At 48.1% G+C, this 24,016-nt stretch overlaps 1 protein-coding gene across 8 annotated transcripts in view; it reads left to right on the top strand.

Moving 5' to 3' along the window:
- The window catches only part of Fcsk (fucose kinase), a 32,598-nt gene that overhangs the window by 5,175 nt on the left and 3,407 nt on the right, over window positions 1-24,016 (top strand). The window contains exons 1-23 of one of the 8 annotated variants that reach the window (XM_058576040.1): window positions 8,247-8,263; window positions 8,376-8,534; window positions 9,392-9,509; window positions 10,107-10,166; window positions 12,761-12,865; window positions 13,154-13,305; window positions 14,224-14,274; window positions 15,646-15,771; window positions 16,140-16,212; window positions 16,628-16,725; window positions 17,134-17,214; window positions 17,766-17,885; window positions 18,062-18,233; window positions 18,658-18,770; window positions 19,315-19,416; window positions 19,532-19,702; window positions 20,132-20,196; window positions 20,594-20,964; window positions 21,596-21,806; window positions 21,959-22,125; window positions 22,212-22,433; window positions 22,950-23,093; window positions 23,252-23,371. In XM_058576040.1, the coding sequence (XP_058432023.1) occupies window positions 12,784-12,865; window positions 13,154-13,305; window positions 14,224-14,274; window positions 15,646-15,771; window positions 16,140-16,212; window positions 16,628-16,725; window positions 17,134-17,214; window positions 17,766-17,885; window positions 18,062-18,233; window positions 18,658-18,770; window positions 19,315-19,416; window positions 19,532-19,702; window positions 20,132-20,196; window positions 20,594-20,964; window positions 21,596-21,806; window positions 21,959-22,125; window positions 22,212-22,433; window positions 22,950-23,093; window positions 23,252-23,371 (2,641 nt within the window). In that variant the 5' untranslated portion in view covers window positions 8,247-8,263; window positions 8,376-8,534; window positions 9,392-9,509; window positions 10,107-10,166; window positions 12,761-12,783. The other 7 variants (XM_058576039.1, XM_046434725.2, XM_046434728.2 and 4 more) reach the window with 7 other exon arrangements.

Raw genomic sequence — 24,016 nt, 5'->3', positions numbered from 1 at the left:
CCTGCCATTCAGGATAAATGTAAATGCTTTTTCCTAGGCAAGACAGAGACCCTCTATCCTTCAGTCATAAGAGCCCCCCATCACCACCCTCACCACCTCCCAATTACATTGACTTGATTCACCAACTTCCGCTTGCCAGTTGTGCTTTCCACCCAATCTTATCCACTCATCTCAATTCTGCCTGGCAGTCCCAAGTCCATTTTGAGTTTCCTTTCAGAGGGTTCTCCCTGGCTGCCTCCGCCCCCTGTGAACATTGCCCCTGTGTGGCACTACTATTTTAGTCATTCATTTGGAAGACTAGCTAAAGACAGTCATGGTGGTACACAACCATAGTCTGAGCTACTAGGGAGGCCTAGGAGTATTCCTTGGGTCCAGAAGGCTGGGGATAAGGCTCAATGGAAGAGTAGCACCATGCATCTCTGTAACTCTTGTCATCTTGCAAACCATTGTACACCATTGTATCTGTGAAACATTAACTCCCATTCTGTCCTCTCCCCAGCCCCTGACAACCACCATTCTACTTTCTGTTTCTACGAATTTAACTGTTCTGAATGCCTCATTTAAGTAGGATTATACAGTATTTGCTCTTTCATGACTGGCATAATGTCCTCAAGCTTCATCCATGTTGGAGCATATGTCAGAATTTCCTTCCTTTTTAAGACTGAATAATGCCCTATTGTATCTAGTGCATACTACATTTTCTTTATCCATTCATCTGTCAATGATGGGTTGCTTCCACCTCTTGGCTATTGTGAGTAATACTGCTATGAACATGGGTGTACAAACATCTCTTTGAGTTCCTGCTTTCGATTCATTTGGTTGTGTACTCAGAAGTAGAATTGCTGGATCATGTGGTAATTCTATTTTTAATTATTGAGGAACTGCCGTAGTGTTTTCCATAGTTGCTGCACCATTTTATATTCTCATTAATGATGCACAAGTGTTCTAATTTCTCTAAATCCGCTTATTAATTTCTCAGAGCTTCACTTCCCCCCACCCCCTAGTGCTGGGGATTGAACCCACGGCCTTGCACAAGCCAGGCAAGCGCTCTATCACTGACTATATTCCCAGCCCCTAGAGCTTCACTCTTTCGTTTTAAATATTTTTTTTAATTATACATGGACACAATATCTTTACTTTGTTTATTTTTATATGGTGCTAAGGATAGAACCCAGTGCCTCACATGTGCGAGGCATGTGCTCTACCACTGAGCCACAATCCCAGCCCAGACAGCTTCACTCTTAATAAAAGAAATGGAAATTAAAACCACACTCAAATATCATTTTTCACCTATCAGATTGGCAAAGAGCAAAAAGCTTGATAACTATCTTGGCAGCAATGTGGGGAGTACGCTGCCAGTGTAACTGGAAATCTGTGCAAACTCTAGGAAGAATGACTTGATAATCTCTTCAAAATTGCAAATGTGTAAACCATTTGATTTAGTGATTCCTCTTTTAACAAAGTACCCTATGTGCATGTGTTCAAAGTTACATATAAAGGATGATTTTGTTGCAACTGTGAGAGAATATTTAAAATGATCTCAGTGTTGCTGTGCGTTATGGCACACACCCGGCATCCAAGAGACTCAGGAGTCTAAGGCAGGACAATTGTGAATTCAAGTCCAGCCTGGGCAATTTGGTGAGACCCTGTCTTAAAAATAAAAATAAAAATAAGGACTGGGAATGTAGCTCAGTGGTAAAGCACTTTCTGTGTTCAATTGCCAGTACAAAAACAAACAAACAAACAAAAACCCTAAACATTGAAGATTCAAATGAAACATGAAATGAGGTCTGGGTCTATCACTCAGTGGTAGAGTGCTTGCCTAGCACCACAAAAATAAAGAAAAGAAGGAAGGAAGGAAGAATAAAAATGAAAATGACTGGATTGGGAAAGCTTCAATTGCTGATGTCTTTTGTTAATCATTAAAGAATTAGAAATTAGGGAACTAACTGTTTCAGGCACTTGGCTGAGGCACTTTACCTCTAAGCTACATTCCCAGATCCACCTCCTTTTTGAGATAGGGTCTTGCCAAATTGCTGAGGCTGACCTCAAATTTGTGATCCTCCTGCTTTAGCCTCCTACATCACTTCGCTAGGATTGCAAGTATGAGCCATAGTCTCTGGCTTGGAGGCCTCAATTTAAGAGACCCATTTCTCATCCATGTTACTTGCACCGGATTAGCATTTGACAAAGTGCATTATATTATGGACTCTCTGCCATTCTTAAAAATGGGTTCTAAGCCACTTGTTCTCTTAGGATGGCCTAAGTGTTCCATGTACCCTGAATGTACTTTGATTTCACTAAATAAACCTTTATGCCTTTTCTTTCTTTCTTTTAAATTTTTTTTTCTTTAGTTGTCAAGGGACTTTTATTTATTTATTTTATTTATATGTGGTGCTGAGAATCGAACCCAGTGCCTCACACATTTGGCAAGCGCTCTACCACTGAGCTACAGCCCCAGCCCCCTTTATGCCTTTTCTAAAGAAAGAAAGAAAGAAGAAGGATGGAAAGAAAGAAAGAAGGAAGAGAAGGGTTCCTAACTTCACACATTTATGAAATGTTTTATATTAGCCTGATGGCTCCCCATGCATATTGGTATTTTTTCCCCTAACTCTGTCCACAGAGAAGGCCTGAAAACAATGATATCCCATTAGTAATTACCACAACTAGTATCTCGATCTTTTTTTTTTTAAATTGAGGTGAAATTCATACAACATAATAGTAACCACTTAAAAGCATACAGTTTCAGTGAATTTAATATATTCACAGTGCGCAATGTTTTGCAACCAATACCTCTATCTAGTTCCCAAACGTTTTTATTATCCCTAAAAGAAACCTTGTACTCATTAAGCATTATTTCCCTTCTCTCCACCCTCAGCCCAGGGCAACCACAAATTTGCTTTCTGTATCTAATGGATTTACCTGTTCCAGATATTTCATATAAATGGAGTCACATGACATGTGTTCATTTGCATTTGCATTTTTAAATTTAAAATTATTTTTTGGGGGCTGGGGATGTGGCTCAAGCGGTAGCGCTCTCGCCTGGCATGCATGCGGCCCGGGTTCGATCCTCATCACCACATACAAACAAAGATGTTGTGTCCGCCGAAAACTAAAAAAAAAATTAAAATTCTCTCTCTCTCTCTCTCTCTCTCTCTCTCTCTCTCTCTAAAAAAAAATTAAAAAATAAAATAAAATTATTTTTTGGGGGGGTACCACCATGCCCAGCCTAAGCAAGTTTCTCAGACTCACTCACGTTGTAGCATACACTGGTATTTTTTTTAATGACTGAATAACATTCCATTGAATGAATATCTCACATTTTATTTATTTAACACATTGATCTATAAAAGGTAGACGAAAAAACTAAACATGCCTACCTTGGCTTGAGTAGATCAGCAGCACTTTTTTTTTTTTAAACCAGGGATTGAACTCAGGGGTACTCAACTACTGAGCCACATCCCCAGCCCTATTTTGTATTTTATTTAGAGACAGGGTCTCACTGAGTTGCTTAATGCCTTGCTGTTGCTGAGGCTGGCTTTGAACTTGCGATCCTCCTGCTTCAGCCTCCGGAGCTGCTGGGATTACAGTCGTGCGTCACTGCACCCCGCTGATTGGCAGCACTTCTGTGGCAACACTTATTAACATCCCACAGAATATCCCTCTGGAAAATACTGCACAGGATGTTTGGCATTGGCAATGCCCAGGCCTTGGGGAAAGGGACCACTTAATGATGAAGTACATTTAATAGCTCTCAGGAAAGGCTGGATGATTGGTTATTCTTTCAAGTCTGAGTTTCAATTATTTGAAACCACATCAGGCTGTACAACATTGTGCTGTAGCATACACTTAAAACCTGCTAAGAGGGAAGATCTCACGTTAGGTGTTATTATAACCACAATAAAAAGACAAAATCTATACCTTTTTTTTTTTCCATTTTCTCCTTGAAAGAGCTAGAAGAGGTCTGGGATTGTGGCTCAGCGGTAGAGCATTCGCCTAGAACATTTGAGGCCCTGGGGTTCGATCCTCAGTACCACATAAAAACAAAAGAAAGATGTTGTGTCCAACTACAACTAAAATATATATATATATATGTGTGTGTGTGTGTGTGTGTATTTAAAAAGAGTGATCTTTAAAAAAAAAGACCTAGAAGAGTTGAGTATCTTCTCATTTTCTTTTCTCTGTTTCCATCTCTTCACTGGTCCCCCAGGTATAGGAGAGTTGGGTCAACCCTTCACTCCAGTGGTCTCCCATCCTCAGTGCTTGTCACAGCTTCACCCTCCTCTGGGGAACTGTTTTCAGCCTACATGAGCTGCTTTGCCCAAAGATGCCTGTGAAGTATGCTTTCTTCCCCTACTCCCCAGTGGCTCAAGGTCCATGAATGGCTGATGTGGGGTACAAAGTCTATCTCCTTGCTTTTTGAGAGAGATTAGCCTTGAAGATCAAACTGGGGCTAGACCTGGGTGAACCTGTATCTTTGCTGGTTTCTTCCTCTGCCCTGTCCTGCGTTCTCCCTGGCTCAATAAGTCACTTGCATAAGAATCTCTGTCTCTGGCCCTCATCTAGGACCTCAACCTAAGATATCTCTGTTGGCACTTGTGGCTTTCAGAAAGATTTCCTGCTACTGGACTCTGTCACTCAGGAAGCTTGTTTGCTTAAGATTAATGAGTGTGAGCCTGTAATCCCAGTGTCTTGGGAGGCTGAGGCAGGAGGATTGTGAGTTCAAAGCCAGCCTCAGTAACAGTGAGGTGCTAAGCAACTCAGGAAGACCCTCTCTCTAAATAAAATATAAAATAGGGCTGGGGATGTGGCTCAGTGGTTGAGTTTCCCTGAATTCAATCCCTGGTACACCACCCCCCCCAAAAAAAAAAAAAAAAGATTAAGGAGTGTGGGTGAGGTTGAGACATTTGTTATCCTGGTAATTCAGGAGGCTGAGGCAGGAGAATCACAAGTTTGAGGCTAGCCTCAGCAACTTAGTGAGATCCTGTCACAAAAGAAAAAAAAAATCTGGGGTATGGCACAGTGAGAGTTGCCCTGGGAGAACTGTGTCAAAACTAAATAAATAAAAGAAAATAAAGAAATAAAAATAAATAGGAGTTGGATACCTATTGTTTTTTTTTTTAAAGAGATTCCTCTGAACCAGAGTAAATCTCTGTTCTTTTTATTTATTTTTTAGTTTTAGGTGGACACAACATCTTTGTTTGTATGTGGTACTGAGGATCGAACCCAGACCACACGCATGCCAGGTGAGCGCGCTATCGCTTGAGCCACATCCCCAGCCCCTGGAAACCTATTGTTTTAGTCAGCCTTTTCACTGCTGAGACCAAAAGACTTTACAAGAATTATTTTAGAGGAAGGGAAAGTTTATTTGGCACTCACGGTTTCAGAGGTCTAAGTCCATAGACAATCCACTTCATTGCCCTGCGGCTGAGAAGACCCAAAGGCAAGCCCCCAGTGACCTACTTCTTCCAACCACACTCTACCTGCCTACAGTTACTGACAAATTAATGCATATCATAGGACTATCCACTGATTATGTTACAACTCTCCTAATCTAATCACTTCACCTCTGAACTTTCTTGCGTTGTCTCACCTAAGCTTCTGAAGGAACACTTCACATCTAAACCATAATACCTACTGTGTGCCAGACCCATAAACACTTTATGTGCATTAGATTATCGAGTCCTCCCAATCACCTGATCAAGCAAATACTATTGGAATCTTACAGACAAAGAAACGGAGGCTCGAAGAGGTTGAGTGACTTGAGCATTCAAGAGGAAGGAAGGATTGGAAACTCTGAAGATTCTCAACTTCACACCCTCCGATTTAATGAACAGATTCCACCTACCTCCTCAGCCCAGTAGAGTGTACTTTTGCACTCTGTAGATCCCAGACAGTGCGACCACATACAAAAAGTTACATGTTTTTGAGTCTGTCTACTGGTTACAGATTGCACTGAGGGCTTCGTTTTATTTTCTTGGCACTGGGGATTGAATCTTGCTTTTTCTTATTTTGTTTCTGCAGTGTTTGTGGATAAACCTACTGAGCTACCCACCCAGACCCAGAGTAGGGGGACTTCATTTAAATAAAGCTTCCTTATATCTTTGTTTCTCAGGTGAGGAAGTGCTAGAACAGCCCTGGAGCCGACCCTCCCCCACACCCAGGTCTGCCCTTCGAGATGAAGTGAAGCCCTTTGCTTCTGAGCTCCTTGGGGACACAATCTGTGTTCTTGAGGTGCTGCCAAAGCTGCAGCAGCAGGCATCTCTGCCTGCCGCTCTGCTGCAGAGCTGGGGATCTGCATTGCTGAGAACAGTAACTAGGGAGGTAGCACTTTGCTTGCTGGAGGCCTCATGGATTCACAGAAGAGTGAGCAGGCACTGAAGTCAGGGAATGATATGAGGCTTGGGCCAAGAAAAAAGGGGACATGACTCAAGGTGGAACTAAACTCAAGTCTGCTCTTCAGTAAACAAATTGTTTCTAACTATAACATCCTAGGCACTGTCTTAGGGCTTGAGGATACAATAGTGAACAAACCAAAAATTCTGTGTTAATGGAGCAGGATGGGTATAATGATGGCAGAAATAATAAAAAAAAATTTTGGTAGTATTTAGTATGGAGTAAAGCAAACACAAGAATTGCGGTCATTTGATACTGTTTAACTCATTTTACAAATGGAGACAGGGAGATACAGTAGCTAAGTGACTGGCCAAAGTTACATTGAGTGACAGCAGGGTTCTCTACTTCCATTAAGACTGACCTCAGGCTCAGCCCGGCATTGTGGCCCATGCCTATAATCCCAATGACTGAGAGGCTGGGACAGGAGGATCCTTAAATTCAAAGCCAGCCACAGCAACAGGGAGGCGCTTAGCAACTCAGTGAGATCCTGTCTCTAAATAAAATTCAAAAAGGGTCTGGGAATATGGCTCAGTGGTCCAGTCCCCCTGAATTCAATCCCTGATACCAAAAAAAAAAAAAAAAAAGACTGACCTCGTCCTGTAATCCCAGTGGATGCGGGGGGGGGGGGGGCTGAGACAGGAGGACGGAGTTCAAAGTCAGCCTCAGCAAAATTGAGGCGCTAAGCAACTCAGTGGTGGGACCCTGTCTCTAAATAAAATTCAAAATAGGACTGGGAATGTGGCTCAGTGAGAGTGGCCTAAACTCAATCCCCAGTACAAAAAAAGATTGACCTTGGGAGCCCCTTGGGCTACTTTTTTTTTTAATTCGGGGTGCGTCGGCTGGAATTCAGGGACACAGGCATGCTAGGCTATTTATTAAGGGCACCAGATTTGGAAAGCAAAATAATACAGATAAAGCTCAAGTCCTCCTTGCCCATCCCCAACTGTAGCAGCCTCTGTCTTGATGCTTTCCTTTTAGTCCTGTTCTGCTTTTTAATTAGGTTGTAGATGGACACATTACTTTATTTATTTTTATGTGGTGCTGATGATCAAACCCAGTGCCTCACGAGTCCGAGGCAAGCGCTCTGCCGCTGAGCTACACACCCAGCCCCCTCAGTCCTGCTCTTGTACATATGTATGCTGTGTTCATACGCATTACTTTCTACGCAAGTGGCTTCCTGTACATACTGTCTGTTCTACAACTTGCTTCTTTTTCCTTAACAAGATGTCTTGAACATCGTTCCCTGCCTTTCTAGCTAACTGCTGCATTGTATTTCATTATATGGATGCGCCTACTTTAGTTTCCAGGACCCTAGAAATTGACACTCTGGGATGTTTCCATTCACAACTTTTGCAAAAGCTCCGGAGGTTTCTCTTTCCACTGTAGATTTGGAAAGTTTTTTCCGAAAGAATCCAAGTGACGAAATCAGGAGCAGCATTGCTAACTGCTAATCAATCTAACTGTAACTGCTTAAGCTCCCTCAAGAACTGTGATTCCCACCCACCACCTCCGCTCGAACCGCAGTCTAAGGATTCGGCCAGGGGAGTTGAGAGAAAAAAAAAAAAAAAGCCCAATACACCCAAGAGTGCAACCTCGAGTCACAGAAAACGGGCCTCCGTGTTTCAGAAGCACAGGCTCCTTGGGGAGGAGCTGAGAACGCCAGCTCCCCGGGGATCTGAAGACGCCACCTTTAGCAAAGAGCGGCGCGGAGTTGCACGCTGGCCGAAGCCCAGGCTCAGGGCCGCGTCTCGGGCGGCGGGAACCTATCCTAGTGGCGCAGGGCGGAACTACATTTCCCAGGGTGCTCCGCGAGAGGACGCCAGCCCCGCGTTAAAGAGCTGGCTCCGCGAGCGCCCGGCGGCCGCAGGTACGTGGTGCGCGCGACTCCTCGCGGCTCTCCAGTCCTCCCGCGGGCTCCGACGTCCTCCCGCGGGCTCCCACCGCCCTCTGCGACCCGCCGCACGCCCATGTCTCCCCAGGGAAGAGTCTCGAGAGCTCTGCTGGCACCCTCGGGCGCTCACCTACACCAGGGGACTTCCGCTGTCCTACTTCCCTATGGCCTGGGTCTTTCAGCGGAAGTTTAGGGGACTGTGGACGCCTAGGACACGGAGGGACACGCCCCCCCACCCCTGAGGCAGGTGGGGCGCTGAATGCAGACGCCGCTCTGATTTTACTTTGAGGCCACCTCCTGCCTCGGTTTACCCCATCAGGTCTCATCATTATGCACAAATCTCCAAGGCATGCCGTTTGTGTAATTTACATAATTGCTTCTTTTCTGCCTGCTTTCCAGAAGGCAACAAATTAGAGCCCTCTCTAAGCCTGTTTTTTTTCCCCTTCGTGGTGCTAAAATGTGCGAAGTCCTTGCCTGGCCCATTTCACTATATATGAGAAGGCCTTATTATTTTAATCTCTCCCTGGCTCCCCCACTCTATCAGTGTGTTGCCGAGGACATTAAAAAATGTTTTATCTTTGGTGCTGGGATATAGCTCAGTTGGAAGAGTGCTTGTCTCTCAAGCCCAAGGCCCTGGGTTCAATCCCCAGCACCAAAAAAAAAAAAAAAAAAAAAAAAGTTTTAGCTTCAGCAGATGAAGTTTTATTTAAAGTGGGCAGAGGGAGGGAGCTGGGGTTGTGGCTCAGTGGTAGACCGCTTGCCTAGCAGGTGTGAGACAATGGGTTCTGTTCTCAGCATCACATATAAATAAATAAAGGTCCACTGACAACTAAAAAATATTTAAAAAAAAAAAAAAGAAAGTGGGCAGAGTATTGGAATAATTATGATGTGGGTTCTAAGATTTCTGTATTTACGGTATGGTTCTGAGCAAAAATACTGGAGTTTGAAACTCCTGCCTGCCTCTACTAGCTCTGTATGACCTTAGGCAAGGCAGGGTGTTTTCACCTGTTTTTTTTTTTTTTTTCAATCCCTTGCTGGGATTGAACTCAGGGGCACTTGACCACTGAGCTACATCCCTGGCCCTATTTTATATTTTATTTACAGACAGGGTCTCACTGAGTTGTGTAGCACCTCCGTTTTGCTGAGGCTGGCTTTGAACTTGAGATCCTCCTGTCTCAGCCTCCCTAGTTGCTGGGATTACAGGCCTGCACCACATTGCCAGGTGAGTGTTTTCATCGTTAAGCCACACTTTCCTTTTTTTTTGGTATAAGAGATAACTTTCCTTTTTCTTTTTGGTACAGGGGATTGAACCCAGTGGTGCTTAACTACTGAGCTGCATCCCCAGCCCTTTTTATTATTATTATTATTACTTTTTAATTTTTATTAAACATACTTTTTAGTTGTTGATGACCTTTATTTTATTTATTTGTATGTGGTGCTGAGAATCGAACCCAGTGCCTCACACATGCTACGCAAGTGTTCTACCATGGAGTCACAACCCCAGTCCTACTTTTTTATTTTTTAAAGAATTTTTTTTTTAATATTTATTTTTTGGTATTTGGCGGACACAACATCTTTGTTTGTATGTGGTGCTGAGGATCGAACCCGGGCCGCACGCATGCCAGGCGAGCGCGCTACCGCTTGAGCCACATCCCCAGCCCCCTACTTTTTTATTTTGAGACAGGGCCTTGTTAAGCTGTTAAGGATAGCCTTGAACTTGTGATCCTCTTGCCTCAGCCTCCCAAGTGTCTGGGATTACAGGCTTGTGCTACTGCACCCAGACCCAAATTAGAGGTTCTTACATTGATTTTTCCCTTAGGTTTCTAAGAGGAGATGACATTATCTTCTTCATGTTAGTTTGGATCCTTGGAAAAACAGAGTAAGTTGGGGTTAGATTTATGAGCTTTTATTGGGGAAAGAAAAAGGGGAGCAAGCTGGGGAGGTAGTGCCTATATATAGGCCTTGTGCATGCTAGGCAAGTACTCTACCAACTGAGCTATATCCCCAGCCCTTTATATTTTATTTTTATAGTACTGGGGATTGAGTCCAGGGGCTCTTTTAAATCTCCAGCCCTTTTTATTTTTTGTTTAGAGGCAGGGTCTCACTAAGTTGCCAAGGTTGTCTTTGAACTTGCGCTGCTTCTGCCTCAGCCTCCTGAGTTGCTGGGATTCTAGGCATGTGCCATTGTGTCAGGCTGTCAGAGGAGTCTGGGTCTGCCCTGAGGAATTTGTGGGGAGCAGTTTAGCCTCCATGTAGACAAGAAGGTAGATTCAGACTACAGAGGGTGTGGGGGGTGGGAGTGTGTCTGTCAGTTATACTCTCTGCCTCAGGAGACCTAGAGGGTTCAAGGTGCCTTAGGCCACACAGTGAACTGTGGCCACAGTGGAGTTCCTTGCTGTTCCCTTCACAGGGAGAGCCACGTGGGCATCCTAGGGAATGTGTTTGCCCTCAGGTGCCTGGCTAAATTTTCTAGGTCAGATTTCTTTGGATTACCCCCCTGGGGCTTAGCAGGGAGCAGAGCAATTTCTTTCAGTAGACAGAGGCTTTTCCTGAAAGTCGGGAGAAGCGTGGGAGTTGCTAAATCAGCCATAACTATGGGCTTGGTGGCAGCTGAGTCGGGTATAAGAAGAGACTGGTTGCTGAGATTCAGGTGTCAAGTTGGCTTTTGGCTGGGGTGTGGGCTAACCACTGGATGCATACATAGGGCACATCTTGGACAGTGGCATGTGGCTTGCTTTGACCTTTCTCACACTGAGCTTTAGGAGCTGGAGGGAAGAGGTGACAGGTATGCTGCTTTGTAGGACAGTAGCAGATCCCTGCCAGAGTCAAATACTGGGGCACATCTAAGGATCCAGCTACAGATGGTTGTGGGAGTGCAGAGGCTCTGGAGTCAGTTTGGTTTCCCATGGGTTAGAGTGTTGGCTGGCCTGGGGGTACGGGTGAGGCCATAGCTTTGGCTGGACTTTCCCACCACTTATCAGTACCTTGGAGGAAGATGACTGATGGGTAGGGTGCAATCCCTTTTGCCTCAGAGCCTCTGGGAGAGGAGGTCCCTGAGTGTTTGGATTTCCTCCAACAGTTTTTTTTTTTTTTTAAAGAGAGAGAGATAATTTTTTAATATTTATTTTTTAGTTTTTTTTCGGTGGACACAACATCTTTGTTTGTATGTGGTGCTGAGGATCGAACCCGGGCCGCATGCATGCCAGGCAAGCGCGCTACCGCTTGAGCCACATCCCCAGCCCCCTCCAACAGGTTTTGCACACCTCCCACAAGTCAGTGTTTGTGTTGGCTGCCCCCTTTCCAGGCAATCTCCCCAGCCTAAGGAACCTGGGAGGTTAGGTGCTCCTTTCCATCCCTTCCCCAGCTCGAAGCTGGTGACTGAGTGATGAGGGGCTCCTGTTACAGAAAAGGCAGCCCCTTGCTTAAGATGGGACCAGAGATCAACCCTGTCCCACTTGCCTCACTTCCTATCTCCTAAGTGTGCTTTCACAGGAAATGCTACATACCTGCATTTTTTTATATTATTGTATTAGGGGATTGAACCCAGGGTCTCTTTACCACTGAGTTATATCCAAGCCCTTTTTATTTTGAGACAGGGTCTTACTACATTGCTAAGGCTGACCTTGAACTTGCAGTCCTCCTTCTGCATCCCCCCAGTTGCTGGGATTACAGGTACCACCATGCCTGACTCACTCACATTTTAGAAAGTCAAAACATGCTTGCCACATGATCTGGCAATTCCACTTCCCATGTCCACCTAGAGAAATGAATTATGGTACTCACACAGATCTGTACCTGAAGGTTAAATAAGAACTTCATTTTAGCCAGTCATGGTGGTGCATACCTATAATCTTAGTGACTTGGGAGGATGAAGCAGGAGGATTGCAAGTTTGAGGCCAGCCTCAGCAATTTAGCAAGGCCCTAAGCAATTTAGTGAGACCCTGTCTCCAAATTAAAAAGGCAAGGAGGGAGGTTAGGGAGGGATGTGGCTCGGTGGTTAAACACCCCTGGGTTCAATCCCCAGTATCAAAAAAAAGAAAGAGAAAGAAAGAACTTTATTCATGATTGCCAAAAGCTGGAGACAGTTGAACTATCTTTCAGTGAGTGAACAAATGAATAGACTGTGGTACCTGCACTCCAGGGATGCTACTTGGCAGAAAAAAAGATAAGGATCAGCTGTCAATCTGTGTCTCATAGGCATTATGTTGAAGGAAAGAAGCTAATCTCAAAAGTTTATATTCTGTTTATCTGACATTTTTGAAAAGACAAAACTATAGCTATGGAGAACAGATGAATAGTTATCAGGGGTTAGGGAGGGAGGAGGGTATGACCAAAAAGTAATAGGGTGAGGGAGTTTTTGTGATGGTGAGCACAATAATCTATACTTGTATTAAAATTTGTAGGACTATATATCAGAAAGAATTTTAGTGTATAACAATTAAAATCATACACAACAATTTATTGCTGCTTCAGGAAGTTCTTCTACTTTGGCCAGAATGGAGCAGCCAAAGAGGGTTGATTGGACAGTCATCATCCTGACATGCCAGTACAAGGACAGTGTGCAGGTCTTCCAGAGAGGTAGGTGACTCCCCCTCCCCACCTTGCCCTCAAGGTAAACCTTCCCCATCCTCTCCCTTGCCAGATCCCTACAGCCCCAGGAACTGATCTCATATCTGACCTGGCCCTTCATTGTGCTTGTTTTCTCACCTGTAAAATGGGAGTAAGAGGTTACTCTTACTTATCTGATAAGCAACCATATGAAAACCTAAGTCAAAGAAATCAATGACTATTTCTAGGCTTGCTCAGGTGCTTTGGACCTGGACCGGAAGGTTGGGGGACAGGTCTCAGCATACTTTTTGACCACAGAGCTGGAAGTGAGGCAGAAGCGGGAGCAGATCCCCACTGGGACACTGTTACTGGCTGTGGAGGACCCTGAGACACGCGTGGGCAGTGGAGGAGCTACCCTCAATGCGCTGCTGGTGGCTGCTGAGCACCTGAGTGCCCGTGCAGGCTTCACTGTGAGTGATTCCCTGCTGCTGCCCCTCTGGCCCTGTTCTTGTTGGAATCAGATAATTTCCAAGATTTCCACCTCTCTGGCTCCGTTGCCCTGGCCAGGTCAGCATTTGGCTTGTGTTTTAGAATCTGTACTTTGGCTACTCATCCCTGCCATGCCGTCCAGGTGAGAGCAGAAGGCAGGGTCTGCCTTTGTAGTGTTTTTAGAAAGTTGGAACCAATATCTCAATGGGAGGTTTTCTGGCTTTTTAAAAGTTTGAAGATTCCCAGCTACTTGGGAGGCTGAGGCAGAGAATTGCCAGTTTGAAGCCAGCCCTGGCTACTTAGCAAGACTGTGTCTCAGAATAAAAAGGGCTGGGCATATAGCTTAGTGGAAGAGTATCCCTGGGTTCAGTCCCTAGTAATGGAAAACAAAGAACAACAACAAAAAAACTCAACAAACAAGAAGCAGGGTTCAAAGATCTTGCTATCCTGGGTTGTCAGTCATACTTGTTTGGAACTGAGATGTGGCCCTCCTTTGGACATGTGAGTCAGTGTCATCACACACACCCAGCCACTTTTGGTCACCTTGTCTGCATAGCATGGAGAGTGAGGGTGGTCACAGAGATGGCATGGGTAGGGGATGGGGACACTGGTTGCTGAGTAGCTGACATTCCCTGAGTCACCCAGCTGTATGGCCTCAAGTCATTGCCTACAGCTGCCTATCCAAACCGAGGGCAGGGAGGTGGCCTAGGTAGAGAGCTGCTGGCTCCCTTACCCAGGCCAGGGCTGCCTCTCCCCTGTTTGGGGCCATTGGTCTTGACCTGGTCTTTGTCCTTTTGGTACCTGAGTGGACTTGTGTCGGAGTCCCTCCTTAGACAGGTCTTCCTCCAGGTGCCATTTGCTCAAGGTCTCTGTCCACCGGGCTCTCTCTCTCCTGACAGGTGGTCACATCTGATGTCTTGCATTCATCCTGGATCCTCATCCTGCACATGGTAAGTGGAATTATGGGCATGGGCAATGTAAAGGATCAGAACCCTGATTCTCAGGGTTGGGTGGAACTTGAGGAACTGTCTACCATTGTGCATGTGCAGGGTGTTCATTTTGCAAATCCCAAAGAATCAGAATCAATCAAAATGTCCAAAAATCGGAAACTGGCTAAATATATACAGTATGTCCTTCAGACAGATTAAAAGGTCTATCTTTATGCATTGACCTAGAATGAGACTTTTTTTTTTTTTTTTTTTTTTGGTGCCAGGAATTGAACTCAGGGTCACTTAACCACTGAGCTACATTCTCAGCCCTTTTTATTTTTTTAATTTTGAGATAAGGTATTGCTAAGTGACTTAGGGCCTCACTAAATTGATGAGGCTGAACTTGCTGTCCTCCTGTCTCAGCATTCTGAGCTACTGGGATTACAGGTGTGCACCACCATGCTCAGCTAGAATGAGACCTACCAACTCTGTTAGACTATAGGTTTTGGTTTCATCTGTTGTATGTGTGTATGGTGCTGGGTTTGAACGCAGGGCTTTGTGCATGCTAGGCAGGTATTGTGCTACTAAGCTACATCCTGGTGTCTTCATATATAAAGCAAGAACAGCAACAGCTCCTCCTTCATGTAGATGTGAACGTGGTTATGGACGTGCTGAGATGACCCACATGAATGCTTAAAACAGGGTCTGGCTTACTCCAAGTGCTCAGTGAAAAAGTCCTGTGACAGAAGTTTGTGTGGAATGATCTCAGTTTTTTTTTTTTTTTTCTTTCGGTGATACTGGGCCAAACCCAGGTCTTCTTACACTGAACTATGTCCCCAGCCCTTATTTTATTTTGAGACAGGGTCTCAAAAGTTGCCGAGATCGGCCTTGAACTTTGTGATCTTCCTGCCTCAGCCTTATCAGAATCATCTCATTCTTCTTCTTCTTCTTCTTCTTTTTTTAATGTTTTTTTAGTTGTAGTTGGTCACAATACCTTTATTTTATTTATTATTTTTTATGTGGTGCTAAAGATCGAACCCATGCCTCACACGTACTAAGTGAGCGCTCTGCTGCTGAGCCACAACCCCAGCCCAGAGAATCATCTCATTCTTGTAAAAAAAAATCATTTAAAGTATAAATTAAAGTCTGATAGAATGTACCTCAAATTAGGGCAGTAGTTAGTATCTGAGGGATAGTTTTCCTTTTTGCATATTTGAATTTTCTAATTTTTTTTACAGTAATCATGTTCATTATAAAAAATTGTAAGGGAAATTGCTAAGATAACATTTTTTATACATCTTATACTCGATGCCTGCCACCCTTGCACAGCTGATGAGGTGTCCCAGTTTTTCTGCTCCCAGAGCTCCTTCACCAATCCCTGCTCCCACCCAGGGTCGAGACTTTCCCTTTGATGACTGTGGCCGGGCCTTTACCTGCCTCCCTGTGGAGAACCCCCAGGCCCCTGTGGAGGCCTTGGTCTGCAACCTGGACTGCTTGCTGGATATCATGACCCAGCGGGTAAGCCACATAGTGGCCCAGGGTCCTTTTCCCGACTAGCGCCACCTCTCCCATACTGTGCCACCAGATAAGGTCTGTGCCAGTTCAGATAGGAGACCCCAGAAAGTTCAGGTACTTAATTTGTTATAGCCTCAATTTGGTCTTGGCCACCTTGGGGGAAGGTGTGCACTAGGTGGGACAGAGGGTGGTGATCATTGGTACCATAGGTCTTGAGAGGCCCCTGTTACTTAAGGAGTAGACTCCCCTGGGATGAGGTTGCTGCTGGGGCATGTGAAACAGGCCAACATGCCTGTGAGGGAGTAGAGAAAGGGCTGGGTCAGGCCATCCAGCTGCTTTCTCTCTTTTTCTTTTTTTCCTGTCCCCTGAAGCTGGGCCCAGGCTGTCCCCCAGGTGTGTGGGTCTGCAGCACTGACATGTTGCTGTCTGTTCCTTCAAACCCTGGTAAGTCTGAAAGGGCCTGGGATCACCTTCCCTTGCCACAGCTAAGGCAGGCTTTACCTTTCTAGCCCATTCTGTCTCTGGGCCTTCAGAAGGGAGGCTTAGGATATAGAGATGAAGCCCGGGAGGCAGGCTTTCCCTTGCTACGACTCAGTATGCCTGTCTATAGAATGGACACAACAGTGCTGCTGCCCCTTCCACCCCACAGGGCTTTGTGGAAGTACTTTGGGCGACAAGGGTTGTTATTCTCTAGAGGAGTGTCCATTTGGTTTTGGAAACCATGTTCCCTTTTATTTATATCCATATTCCCTTTAGAGGTGCCCAGATACCCAGCCCTGGGCTCTTGCTTCTCTGTAACTGGGGGTTCCTTGCCTTGGGTTGGGGCCCCTGGGAGCCTCCTGTATGTGCTATTCCACAGGGATCAGCTGGGACGGTTTTCGGGGAGCCAGAGTGATCGCCCTTCCTGGGAGCCCAGCTTATGCTCTGAATCATGGTGTCTACTTCACTGACTCCCAGGTACTGCCTCTGGGAAAGCTGAGCTGGCTGGGATGGCCTTCGAGTCCCATGCATTAGGAAACCCCTTGTCCTGGTCTTGATCTGGTCCTTGGTCCCAGCATGGTCTTGAGCCTGCCGTGCTTTTCCATGGCCACAACTCTGGGCTCACTTACCTTTTGCCACAGATGCATTTCAGTCTGACTGCTTGCCAGGCTCAGGTAGGGCTCCCAGGCAGTACCCACGATTAAAGCTGGTTCTCACCCTCTGTGGATAGAACTCTTAGGTGCTTGTGTCCCCTGAGTGTGCTGCTGTCTGCCAGACTTGCATGATAAGTTTTCACTTGGAGAACACTTGTTGACACCTACGGCAATATTGCCTTCTGTGTCCTCTCTTGCTCCCTTCTCCAACTCTGAACATCCCTCCACATAGGGCTTCGTTTTGGACATTTACTACCAGGGCACTGATGCAGAGATACGGCGGTGTATCCAGCCTGATGGGCATGTGCCACTGGTATGGCTGCTGGGCTCCGGATGGGGGTCTTTGAGGACATTTTGGGATGGGAGGGAGAATTTGCTTTCCTCTCTGGGGAAAAACCACACTCATTCTGGAAGCTTCCAGAGCAGGCTAGAACCAGAATCTGAGGATGATCTAGAACTGGCTTTTAGGGGAGCAGCTGTAGCCAGAATCTGAGGAAGGGGTAGCCTTGGAATTTGGGGTTTGTCCTGAACCAGAAAGCCTAGAACCAGAATGTGAGGAAGTCAGGGAATGCAGTTGGCAGGACGTAGAGAAGCAAACTCAGGATTTTTCCAGAATAAAGGACAAGATGGGAGTAGTGGGGAAGTGTTGGGGACTGGACTGTGGGGAAGGTGGAGAACTAGGCTTGGGAGGAGTACTGAAAGGTGCCTTGGTGGGAGCTGCCCCAAGTATGCCTGGAGTCTGGGTGTTGGGGCGGCTCAGAAGACTGGGACTAGTGTGGCATCTGTCCTCCCTGGGCCCAGCCTCTCATCCCTGAGCCTGGTCTCAGCACCTGTGCCACCTGACCCTTTTGGGGGCCTGTCCAGGTCTCTGGGGTTGTCTTCTTCTCTGTGGAGACTGCTGAACACCTCTTGGCCACCCATGTGAGCCCACCTCTAGATGCCTGCACCTATATGGGCTTGGACTCTGGAGCCCGGCCTGTTCAGGTAACTAGGGGAGGGCAGCTAGGGGTCCCTGGATGGGGACAAGGTGATGCATGACCTCAGCTCCTTACCCTCTCTGGATCAGCATCTCTGCTGATGGGACCATCCTAGCTCAACCTTGGGATTGTGGGTCCCAACCCCTGCCCCACCAATAGCTATGCTTCTTACCCTTGCTCTAGTTGTCCCTGTTTTTCGACATCCTGTTCTGCATGGCTCGAAACGTGAAGAGGGAGGACTTCTTGGCTGGGAGGCCCCCAGAAATGGGGCAGGGTGACATGGAGATAGCAGGTTACCTGCAGGGTGCCCGGGCTCAACTGTGGAGGGAGCTGCGTGACCAGCCTCTCACCATGGGTGGGTACTGTCCATTGGCTCTGAGTTGGAGAGATCCTGGGAGGGAAGACCCCCAGAATGAGGCTGTCCCCTGCTTTCTGGACCAGGCAGCCTGTCTCATAGACTAGATAATCACACCCTTCCCATCCAGAGCCCTTTCCCTGAAATACCTCTTCTCCCATCTTTGCTTTTCTTCTTTCCTGGACTACAATCCTGCTGTGTCCACTTGTTAGCTGTGGGGCTTTGGGCAGGTTGTGGAATCTCTGGACTTCAAGTTCCCCTTAGCCCAATGGGCTCATCACCACAGCTGCCCTGCCAGAGCTGCAGCATATGTAGAGGGAGGTGGGAGAGGTGTCTGATGAAGGTGTCTCTGCTGGCAGGAGACCCAGTCTGGCTCCTGACCCACAGCAGGCATGGGGTTGGGGTCATACTTTTGTCTTTACAGTGTATATCCCTGACGGCAGTTATAGCTACATGACCACCTCAGCCAGTGAATTCCTGCACATATTCACACTGCCTGGGGTCTCTGGGCCCCAGATCATTCACTCCCAGGTGGAGGTGAGACCTACCTACTCCTTAGAGGTACCTGCTGGGTGCCTGGGGTCGCGTGGGATGTGGGCTTCAGGGAGGGACCAATACCCCTTGAACAAATTACTTTGGAGTGTAGGTGTTTTCATCTCTATTATTCGTGAGGCATGGGAGACTCAGAGAGGCTGAGTAACTTACCCAAGGCCACAGAACTGCTAAGTGACCAAGTCAGGATTTTACATTATGGTTTGCCTGATTGAGAAACTAATGACAACCTTTCTGTGGGGTCTGCTTGGGGAGAGAGGTACATATGAAGATATGGACCTAGGTTAGTGCCATGATGCTCAGGAAAGGGGCAGGCTAATTCAGAGGTGGCCTTGGGGTTGGAGGATGTTGGGTAGGTGAGATGGGAAAGGCCTCAGGCTGGGGCCAGGGCAGGTCCAGAGAGGGGTCTGGCTGGCCAAAGGACATGGGAACAGTGGGCCTTGTGTTCAATACCCAGATGCTTTGTTGTTGGGGAGGGTCAGGCCAGCCCTGGGTCCTCAATCTTAAGACCTCTCTCTTGGCTTCACAGGAACTACAGCTCCTGGGGGCCAGGAGCTCTGTGGTCAGCTGCCTGCTGGAGGGTGCCATTCACTTGGGGCCTGGGAGTGTCTTGCAGCACTGCCACTTGCGGGTGAGGCCTGCAAGCATGGGTAGGGGCGGGTTGAGAGTGGCCAGTGTCCTACATGTTGGGGGCTTGCCTGTGTGCTTATCTAGGATGCCTAGATGCCTCTCCTTTTCCCCACCAGGGACCCATTCACATTGGTGCTGGCTGCTTTGTGAGTGGCTTGGATGTAGCACAGTCCAAGGCACTGCATGGCCTGGAGCTGCGTGACCTTGTCCTGCAGGGACACCATGTGCGGCTCCCTGGCTCCCTAGGCTGTGCCTTCACCCTGATTGGCCGCCTGGACAGCTGGGAAGTAGGTATTTGCCTTATATCTCCTCACCCCCATCTTCAGGCTTTGAGGGCCCCAGCCCACCCTGGGCCCTCTGAGGCTTGGCCTTAGCGGTAGCCTGTGGGTGCTTATGGCCAGGAGGTCTCAACAGGCCTTTGCCTCTTGCTTGTCTGCCTTGTGAGTGGGTTGGGTGATTTTTTCCCCCCATTTTGCAGGCTGGAGACTTAGATTCAGAGAGACAGAGTCAGCTGTGAAAGATCCGACATGGAACCCCAGATTTTGCTTCAAATTCTAGGCACCCAAGCAGATATCGAGGTCTTTTCAGAATTTGCTTGGGTGTGTGCCCACATCTCTTCTAGTCCTTGCTGGAGCAGCTGTCTGCCCTCTGGCCTAGAATCCCTAATCCTTTTCTGGGGCCCCCACAGCCTTGACTGCTTCCTCCTCTTTCCCCAGAGACAGGGGGAAGGCACATATCTCAACATGTCCTGGAATGAATTCTTCAAGAAGACAGGCATTCGGTAAGCTGATGCCTTGTCATGCTCTGTGGGCCCAGGCAACTAGGGTGGCCTCTTTGTGGCTTATTCCTTTCTTTGCCCTACAGTAGCCCCATCCCCCTTACCATTCCCCTTGCCATCCCCCTTACCATTCCCCTTACCATCCCTCCAGGCCTGGAGTAGTTTGGGGCAGCTGGATCCTTGCCAGTACTTTTCCCTCTGGGCAACTCCAAATCCCTGGGTATGCTCCGACTTTTAGATTTTTGTTCAGTGACCTGTGGAGCATGGCCTTGCTTTCTGAACTGTCCTCTGTGCTGCCCCTGGGAGTTTATACTGTCCCCATGAATTGGCAGGCAGGTCAGGGTTTCGGGAGGAGGCACCCTTGGCTTCCCTCTTACTAATGTGATTCTCCCCACCTCAGAGATTGGGACCTGTGGGACCCAGACACACCCCCTGCAGAGCGTTGTCTTCTCAGTGCCCGCCTTTTTCCTGTGCTCCATCCTTTGAGGGCTCTGGGGCCCTGGGACATGCTATGGATGCTGGATCCCCCAGAGGATGGGGGTGAAGCCCTGAGGGCCTGGCGAGCCTCTTGGCGCCTGTCCTGGGAGCAGTTGCAGCCGCACCTGGACCGGGCAGCCACACTGGCCTCCCGCCGGGACCTGTTCTTCCGCCAGGCTCTGCATAAGGCACAGCATGTGCTGGAGACCCGGCAGGACCTCAGCCTGTGCCCGTTAATCCGGGCTGCTGTCCACGAGGGCTGTTCTGGGCTACTGCTGGCCACACTGGACCAGGGTGAGTCAGCCCAGGGTCGCTGGTCCTGCATGCCCTATGCGCCAATTACCATGACTAGGAGCCATGTGACTCCACAGCAGTGAAGACACCCAATGGAGTTTACTTAGCTTTTTGGGAAACTTCATCTCTGTCAGTGCGGAGTTTGGTCAGGGTTATGGCCTGGTTGCTCAGTCTCTGGGTCCTAGAAACATGAGCAAACTTGCATGTTCTATGCTGGGTGCCAGGGTGTATGTCTGAGGCCCCAGACATATTTTCTGGGGGCTTAGAGCCTTTACTTTGGAGGTAGTGCCTCATTCATAGTTCCACAAAGCACTGGAACTGTGAAACATTAATGGTCCCTGTTTAAGTCACTCTCCCACACAGCTAGTTGCTGGGGAGATTGAGCTTGAACCTGGGTGGTTTGACTGCTGAACCTGAGCTCTTAACTGCTGTGGGTGTCCTGGGTCAGAGTGAAGAAGCACATTTGGGCTGGAGCTGTCAAGATGAGAACTTTTTGCCGGGCAGAGATTAGGGTACATTCATAGGCAGGGGTGAGGGATCCAGAGTGTTTGGGGACTATTGAGTAGTCTTTGGGAGCAAAGGGTGTTGGAGATAAGTTCCTTCCCTGTCATCTCTAACTCCTAACCCCCAGTTGCAGCGAGGGCAGGAGATCCTGGTGTGGTAGCACGTGCTCTGGCCTGTGTGGCGGATGTACTGAGCTGCATGGCAGAGGGTCAGGGAGGCTTACGGAGTGGGCCAGCTGCGAATCCTGAATGGATGCGGCCCTTCTCATACCTGGAGTGCGGAGACCTGGCAGCGGGTGTGGAGGCACTTGCCCAGGAGAGGGACAAATGGCTGAGCAGGTGGGTACTAATGAAAGTCACAACCCTTTGAGAAGCTCCTGGCCATCCAGGGAAATAGCTCTTGATGGTGGAAGCCCAGAGACAGGTGGGTCATCCAGGTAACTTCCCCCAGCTTGAGGTGCCATGTTGCTATCTTCCTTCCCTCTGGGCAGGCCAGCCTTATTGGTGCGAGCTGCCCGCCACTATGAGGGGGCTGGGCAGATCCTGATCCGCCAGGCTGTGATGACAGCCCAGCACTTTGTCTCCATGGAGCCAGTGGAGCTGCCAGCACTTGGGCAGTGGGTGATAGCTGAGTGTCCAGCCCGTGTGGATTTCTCTGGTGAGCTCCTTTTGGGGTTAGGGGTGACAGTAATCACACAGGGCCAGGCTGGCAGGCTCCATGACCAGCTTGTCAAACTTCTACAGGGGGCTGGAGTGACACACCACCGCTTGCCTATGAGCATGGTGGGGCAGTGCTGGGCCTGGCTGTGCGAGTAGATGGCCGCCGGCCTATTGGGGCCAGGGCACGTCGCATCCCAGAACCTGAGTTGTGGCTGGCCGTGGGGCCTCGGCAGGATCAGATGGCTGTGAAGATAGTGTGCCGGAGCCTGGATGACCTGAAGGATTACTGCCAGCCCCATGCCCCAGGTCAGGACATCTGTGGATGGGGATGGCATATGCAGCCAGCCAGGGTCGGGGCAGAACCTGGAGCTCTCTCCAGATAGGACTGCAGGCTCCTGGGACCTAGCCAGTATGGTTGAAGAGCCCCCAAAGGAAAGGAAAGGGCTGGAAGTCACTCTGCCTAGGCACATACAGGCACAAGAAATAGAATGAGGGGCTGTGGTTGTGGCTCAGCGGTAGAGCACTTGCCTAGCATGCGTGAGGCTCTGGGTTCCATCCTCAGCACCACATAAAAATAAACAAATAAAATAAAGGTATTGTGTCCATTTGCAACTGGGGAAAAAGAAAAAAAAGAAATAGAGATGACACTTTTGCCCATGTTAGAGGCCCTATTGTGGCTTGAGGATGGGGCCTGTGCTGCTGCTGGACTTTTGTTCCACCAGATGAACCCTATCCCAGACTGGGAAGTTGCAAGGTTTGGTGGGATGTCTGATTTGTGTCACAAGAAACCAAATTATTTACTTTGTGCCTATTCCTCCACAGGGGCCCTCCTGAAGGCAGCCTTTATCTGTGCGGGGATTGTGCACGTCCACTCTGAGCGCCCACTGCGTGAACAACTGCTGCATACCTTTGGGGGTGGCTTTGAGCTGCACACCTGGTCTGAGCTGCCCCATGGTTCTGGCCTTGGTGAGTGGGCCCTGGCTTCCTGCTGCCCACCTGCCCTATCACAGCTCTCTAGCTTGGCTTGCAAACCCACCTCCCTAACCTCTGCACAGCCAAAGAGTGGGGCAGGATTGGCCCGGCAGAGGTGGTTCATGCCTAGTGCCTTCCTTTGTGCCCTGCAGGTACCAGCAGCATCCTGGCAGGTGCTGCCTTGGCTGCCTTGCAACGGGCTGCAGGCCGGGTGGTGGGCATGGAGGCCCTGATACATGCAGTTCTACACCTGGAGCAGGTGCTCACCACAGGTATGAGATGGCCCAGGGTGGGGCCATCTTTCCCAAGGCCTTGGGGAGATCCCCTGAGTTTACATGGAATTTTCCAGCAGCCACATAACTGTACTGCTCCTTAAAATGGTTGTAGTTTATCACTTTGATGTTCTCTAGTGGTTTTCAACTTGAAATTTCTACCTTGAAGGAGCTGATGTCTTATAACCACCTACTGAGTGCCAGAATCTGTTGCGCTTTTCATGTATGTTGGGTATCTGTGGGCACCAGTCACTAGTTTCTCTTACTCTTCCCGCTTCCAGACTGTCCTTCAGGGTCAGTGGGGAAAACAGTATGGAGTGAAGGAGAGACTTCAGCCTGCCCTTCTGGCAGTGTGCCTTTTTCTTGGTCATCTGTACCCCTGCTGCTCCCCAGCCATATGGAGGAGCAGCAAGGGCCAACCAAGGATATGATCTAATCGGATGTTCCTGGCACCAGGCTTCTCTCCTCCTGGCTGCTGTGTTGCCTTGGAATCATGCATCAATAGAGCGGTCAGGGACTTGTCTGATTCCAGATCCTAGGCTGTTCTGTTCACCCAGGCCTGGTCTCCAGCATGGCTCTGGAATAAAACTGCCACAGATGCTGGATTATGGCAGCCATACTCCTCTTCCTCTGCAGCCAGCCCTC

The sequence above is a fragment of the Marmota monax genome, unplaced genomic scaffold, assembly GCF_021218885.2.
Source record: "Marmota monax isolate L192 unplaced genomic scaffold, Marmota_monax_Labrador192_F-V1.1 WCK01_AAM20220418_F8-fsc00024, whole genome shotgun sequence".
NCBI classification, from domain to species: Eukaryota; Metazoa; Chordata; class Mammalia; order Rodentia; family Sciuridae; genus Marmota; species Marmota monax.
This window is presented reverse-complemented; position numbering and strand designations above follow the sequence as displayed.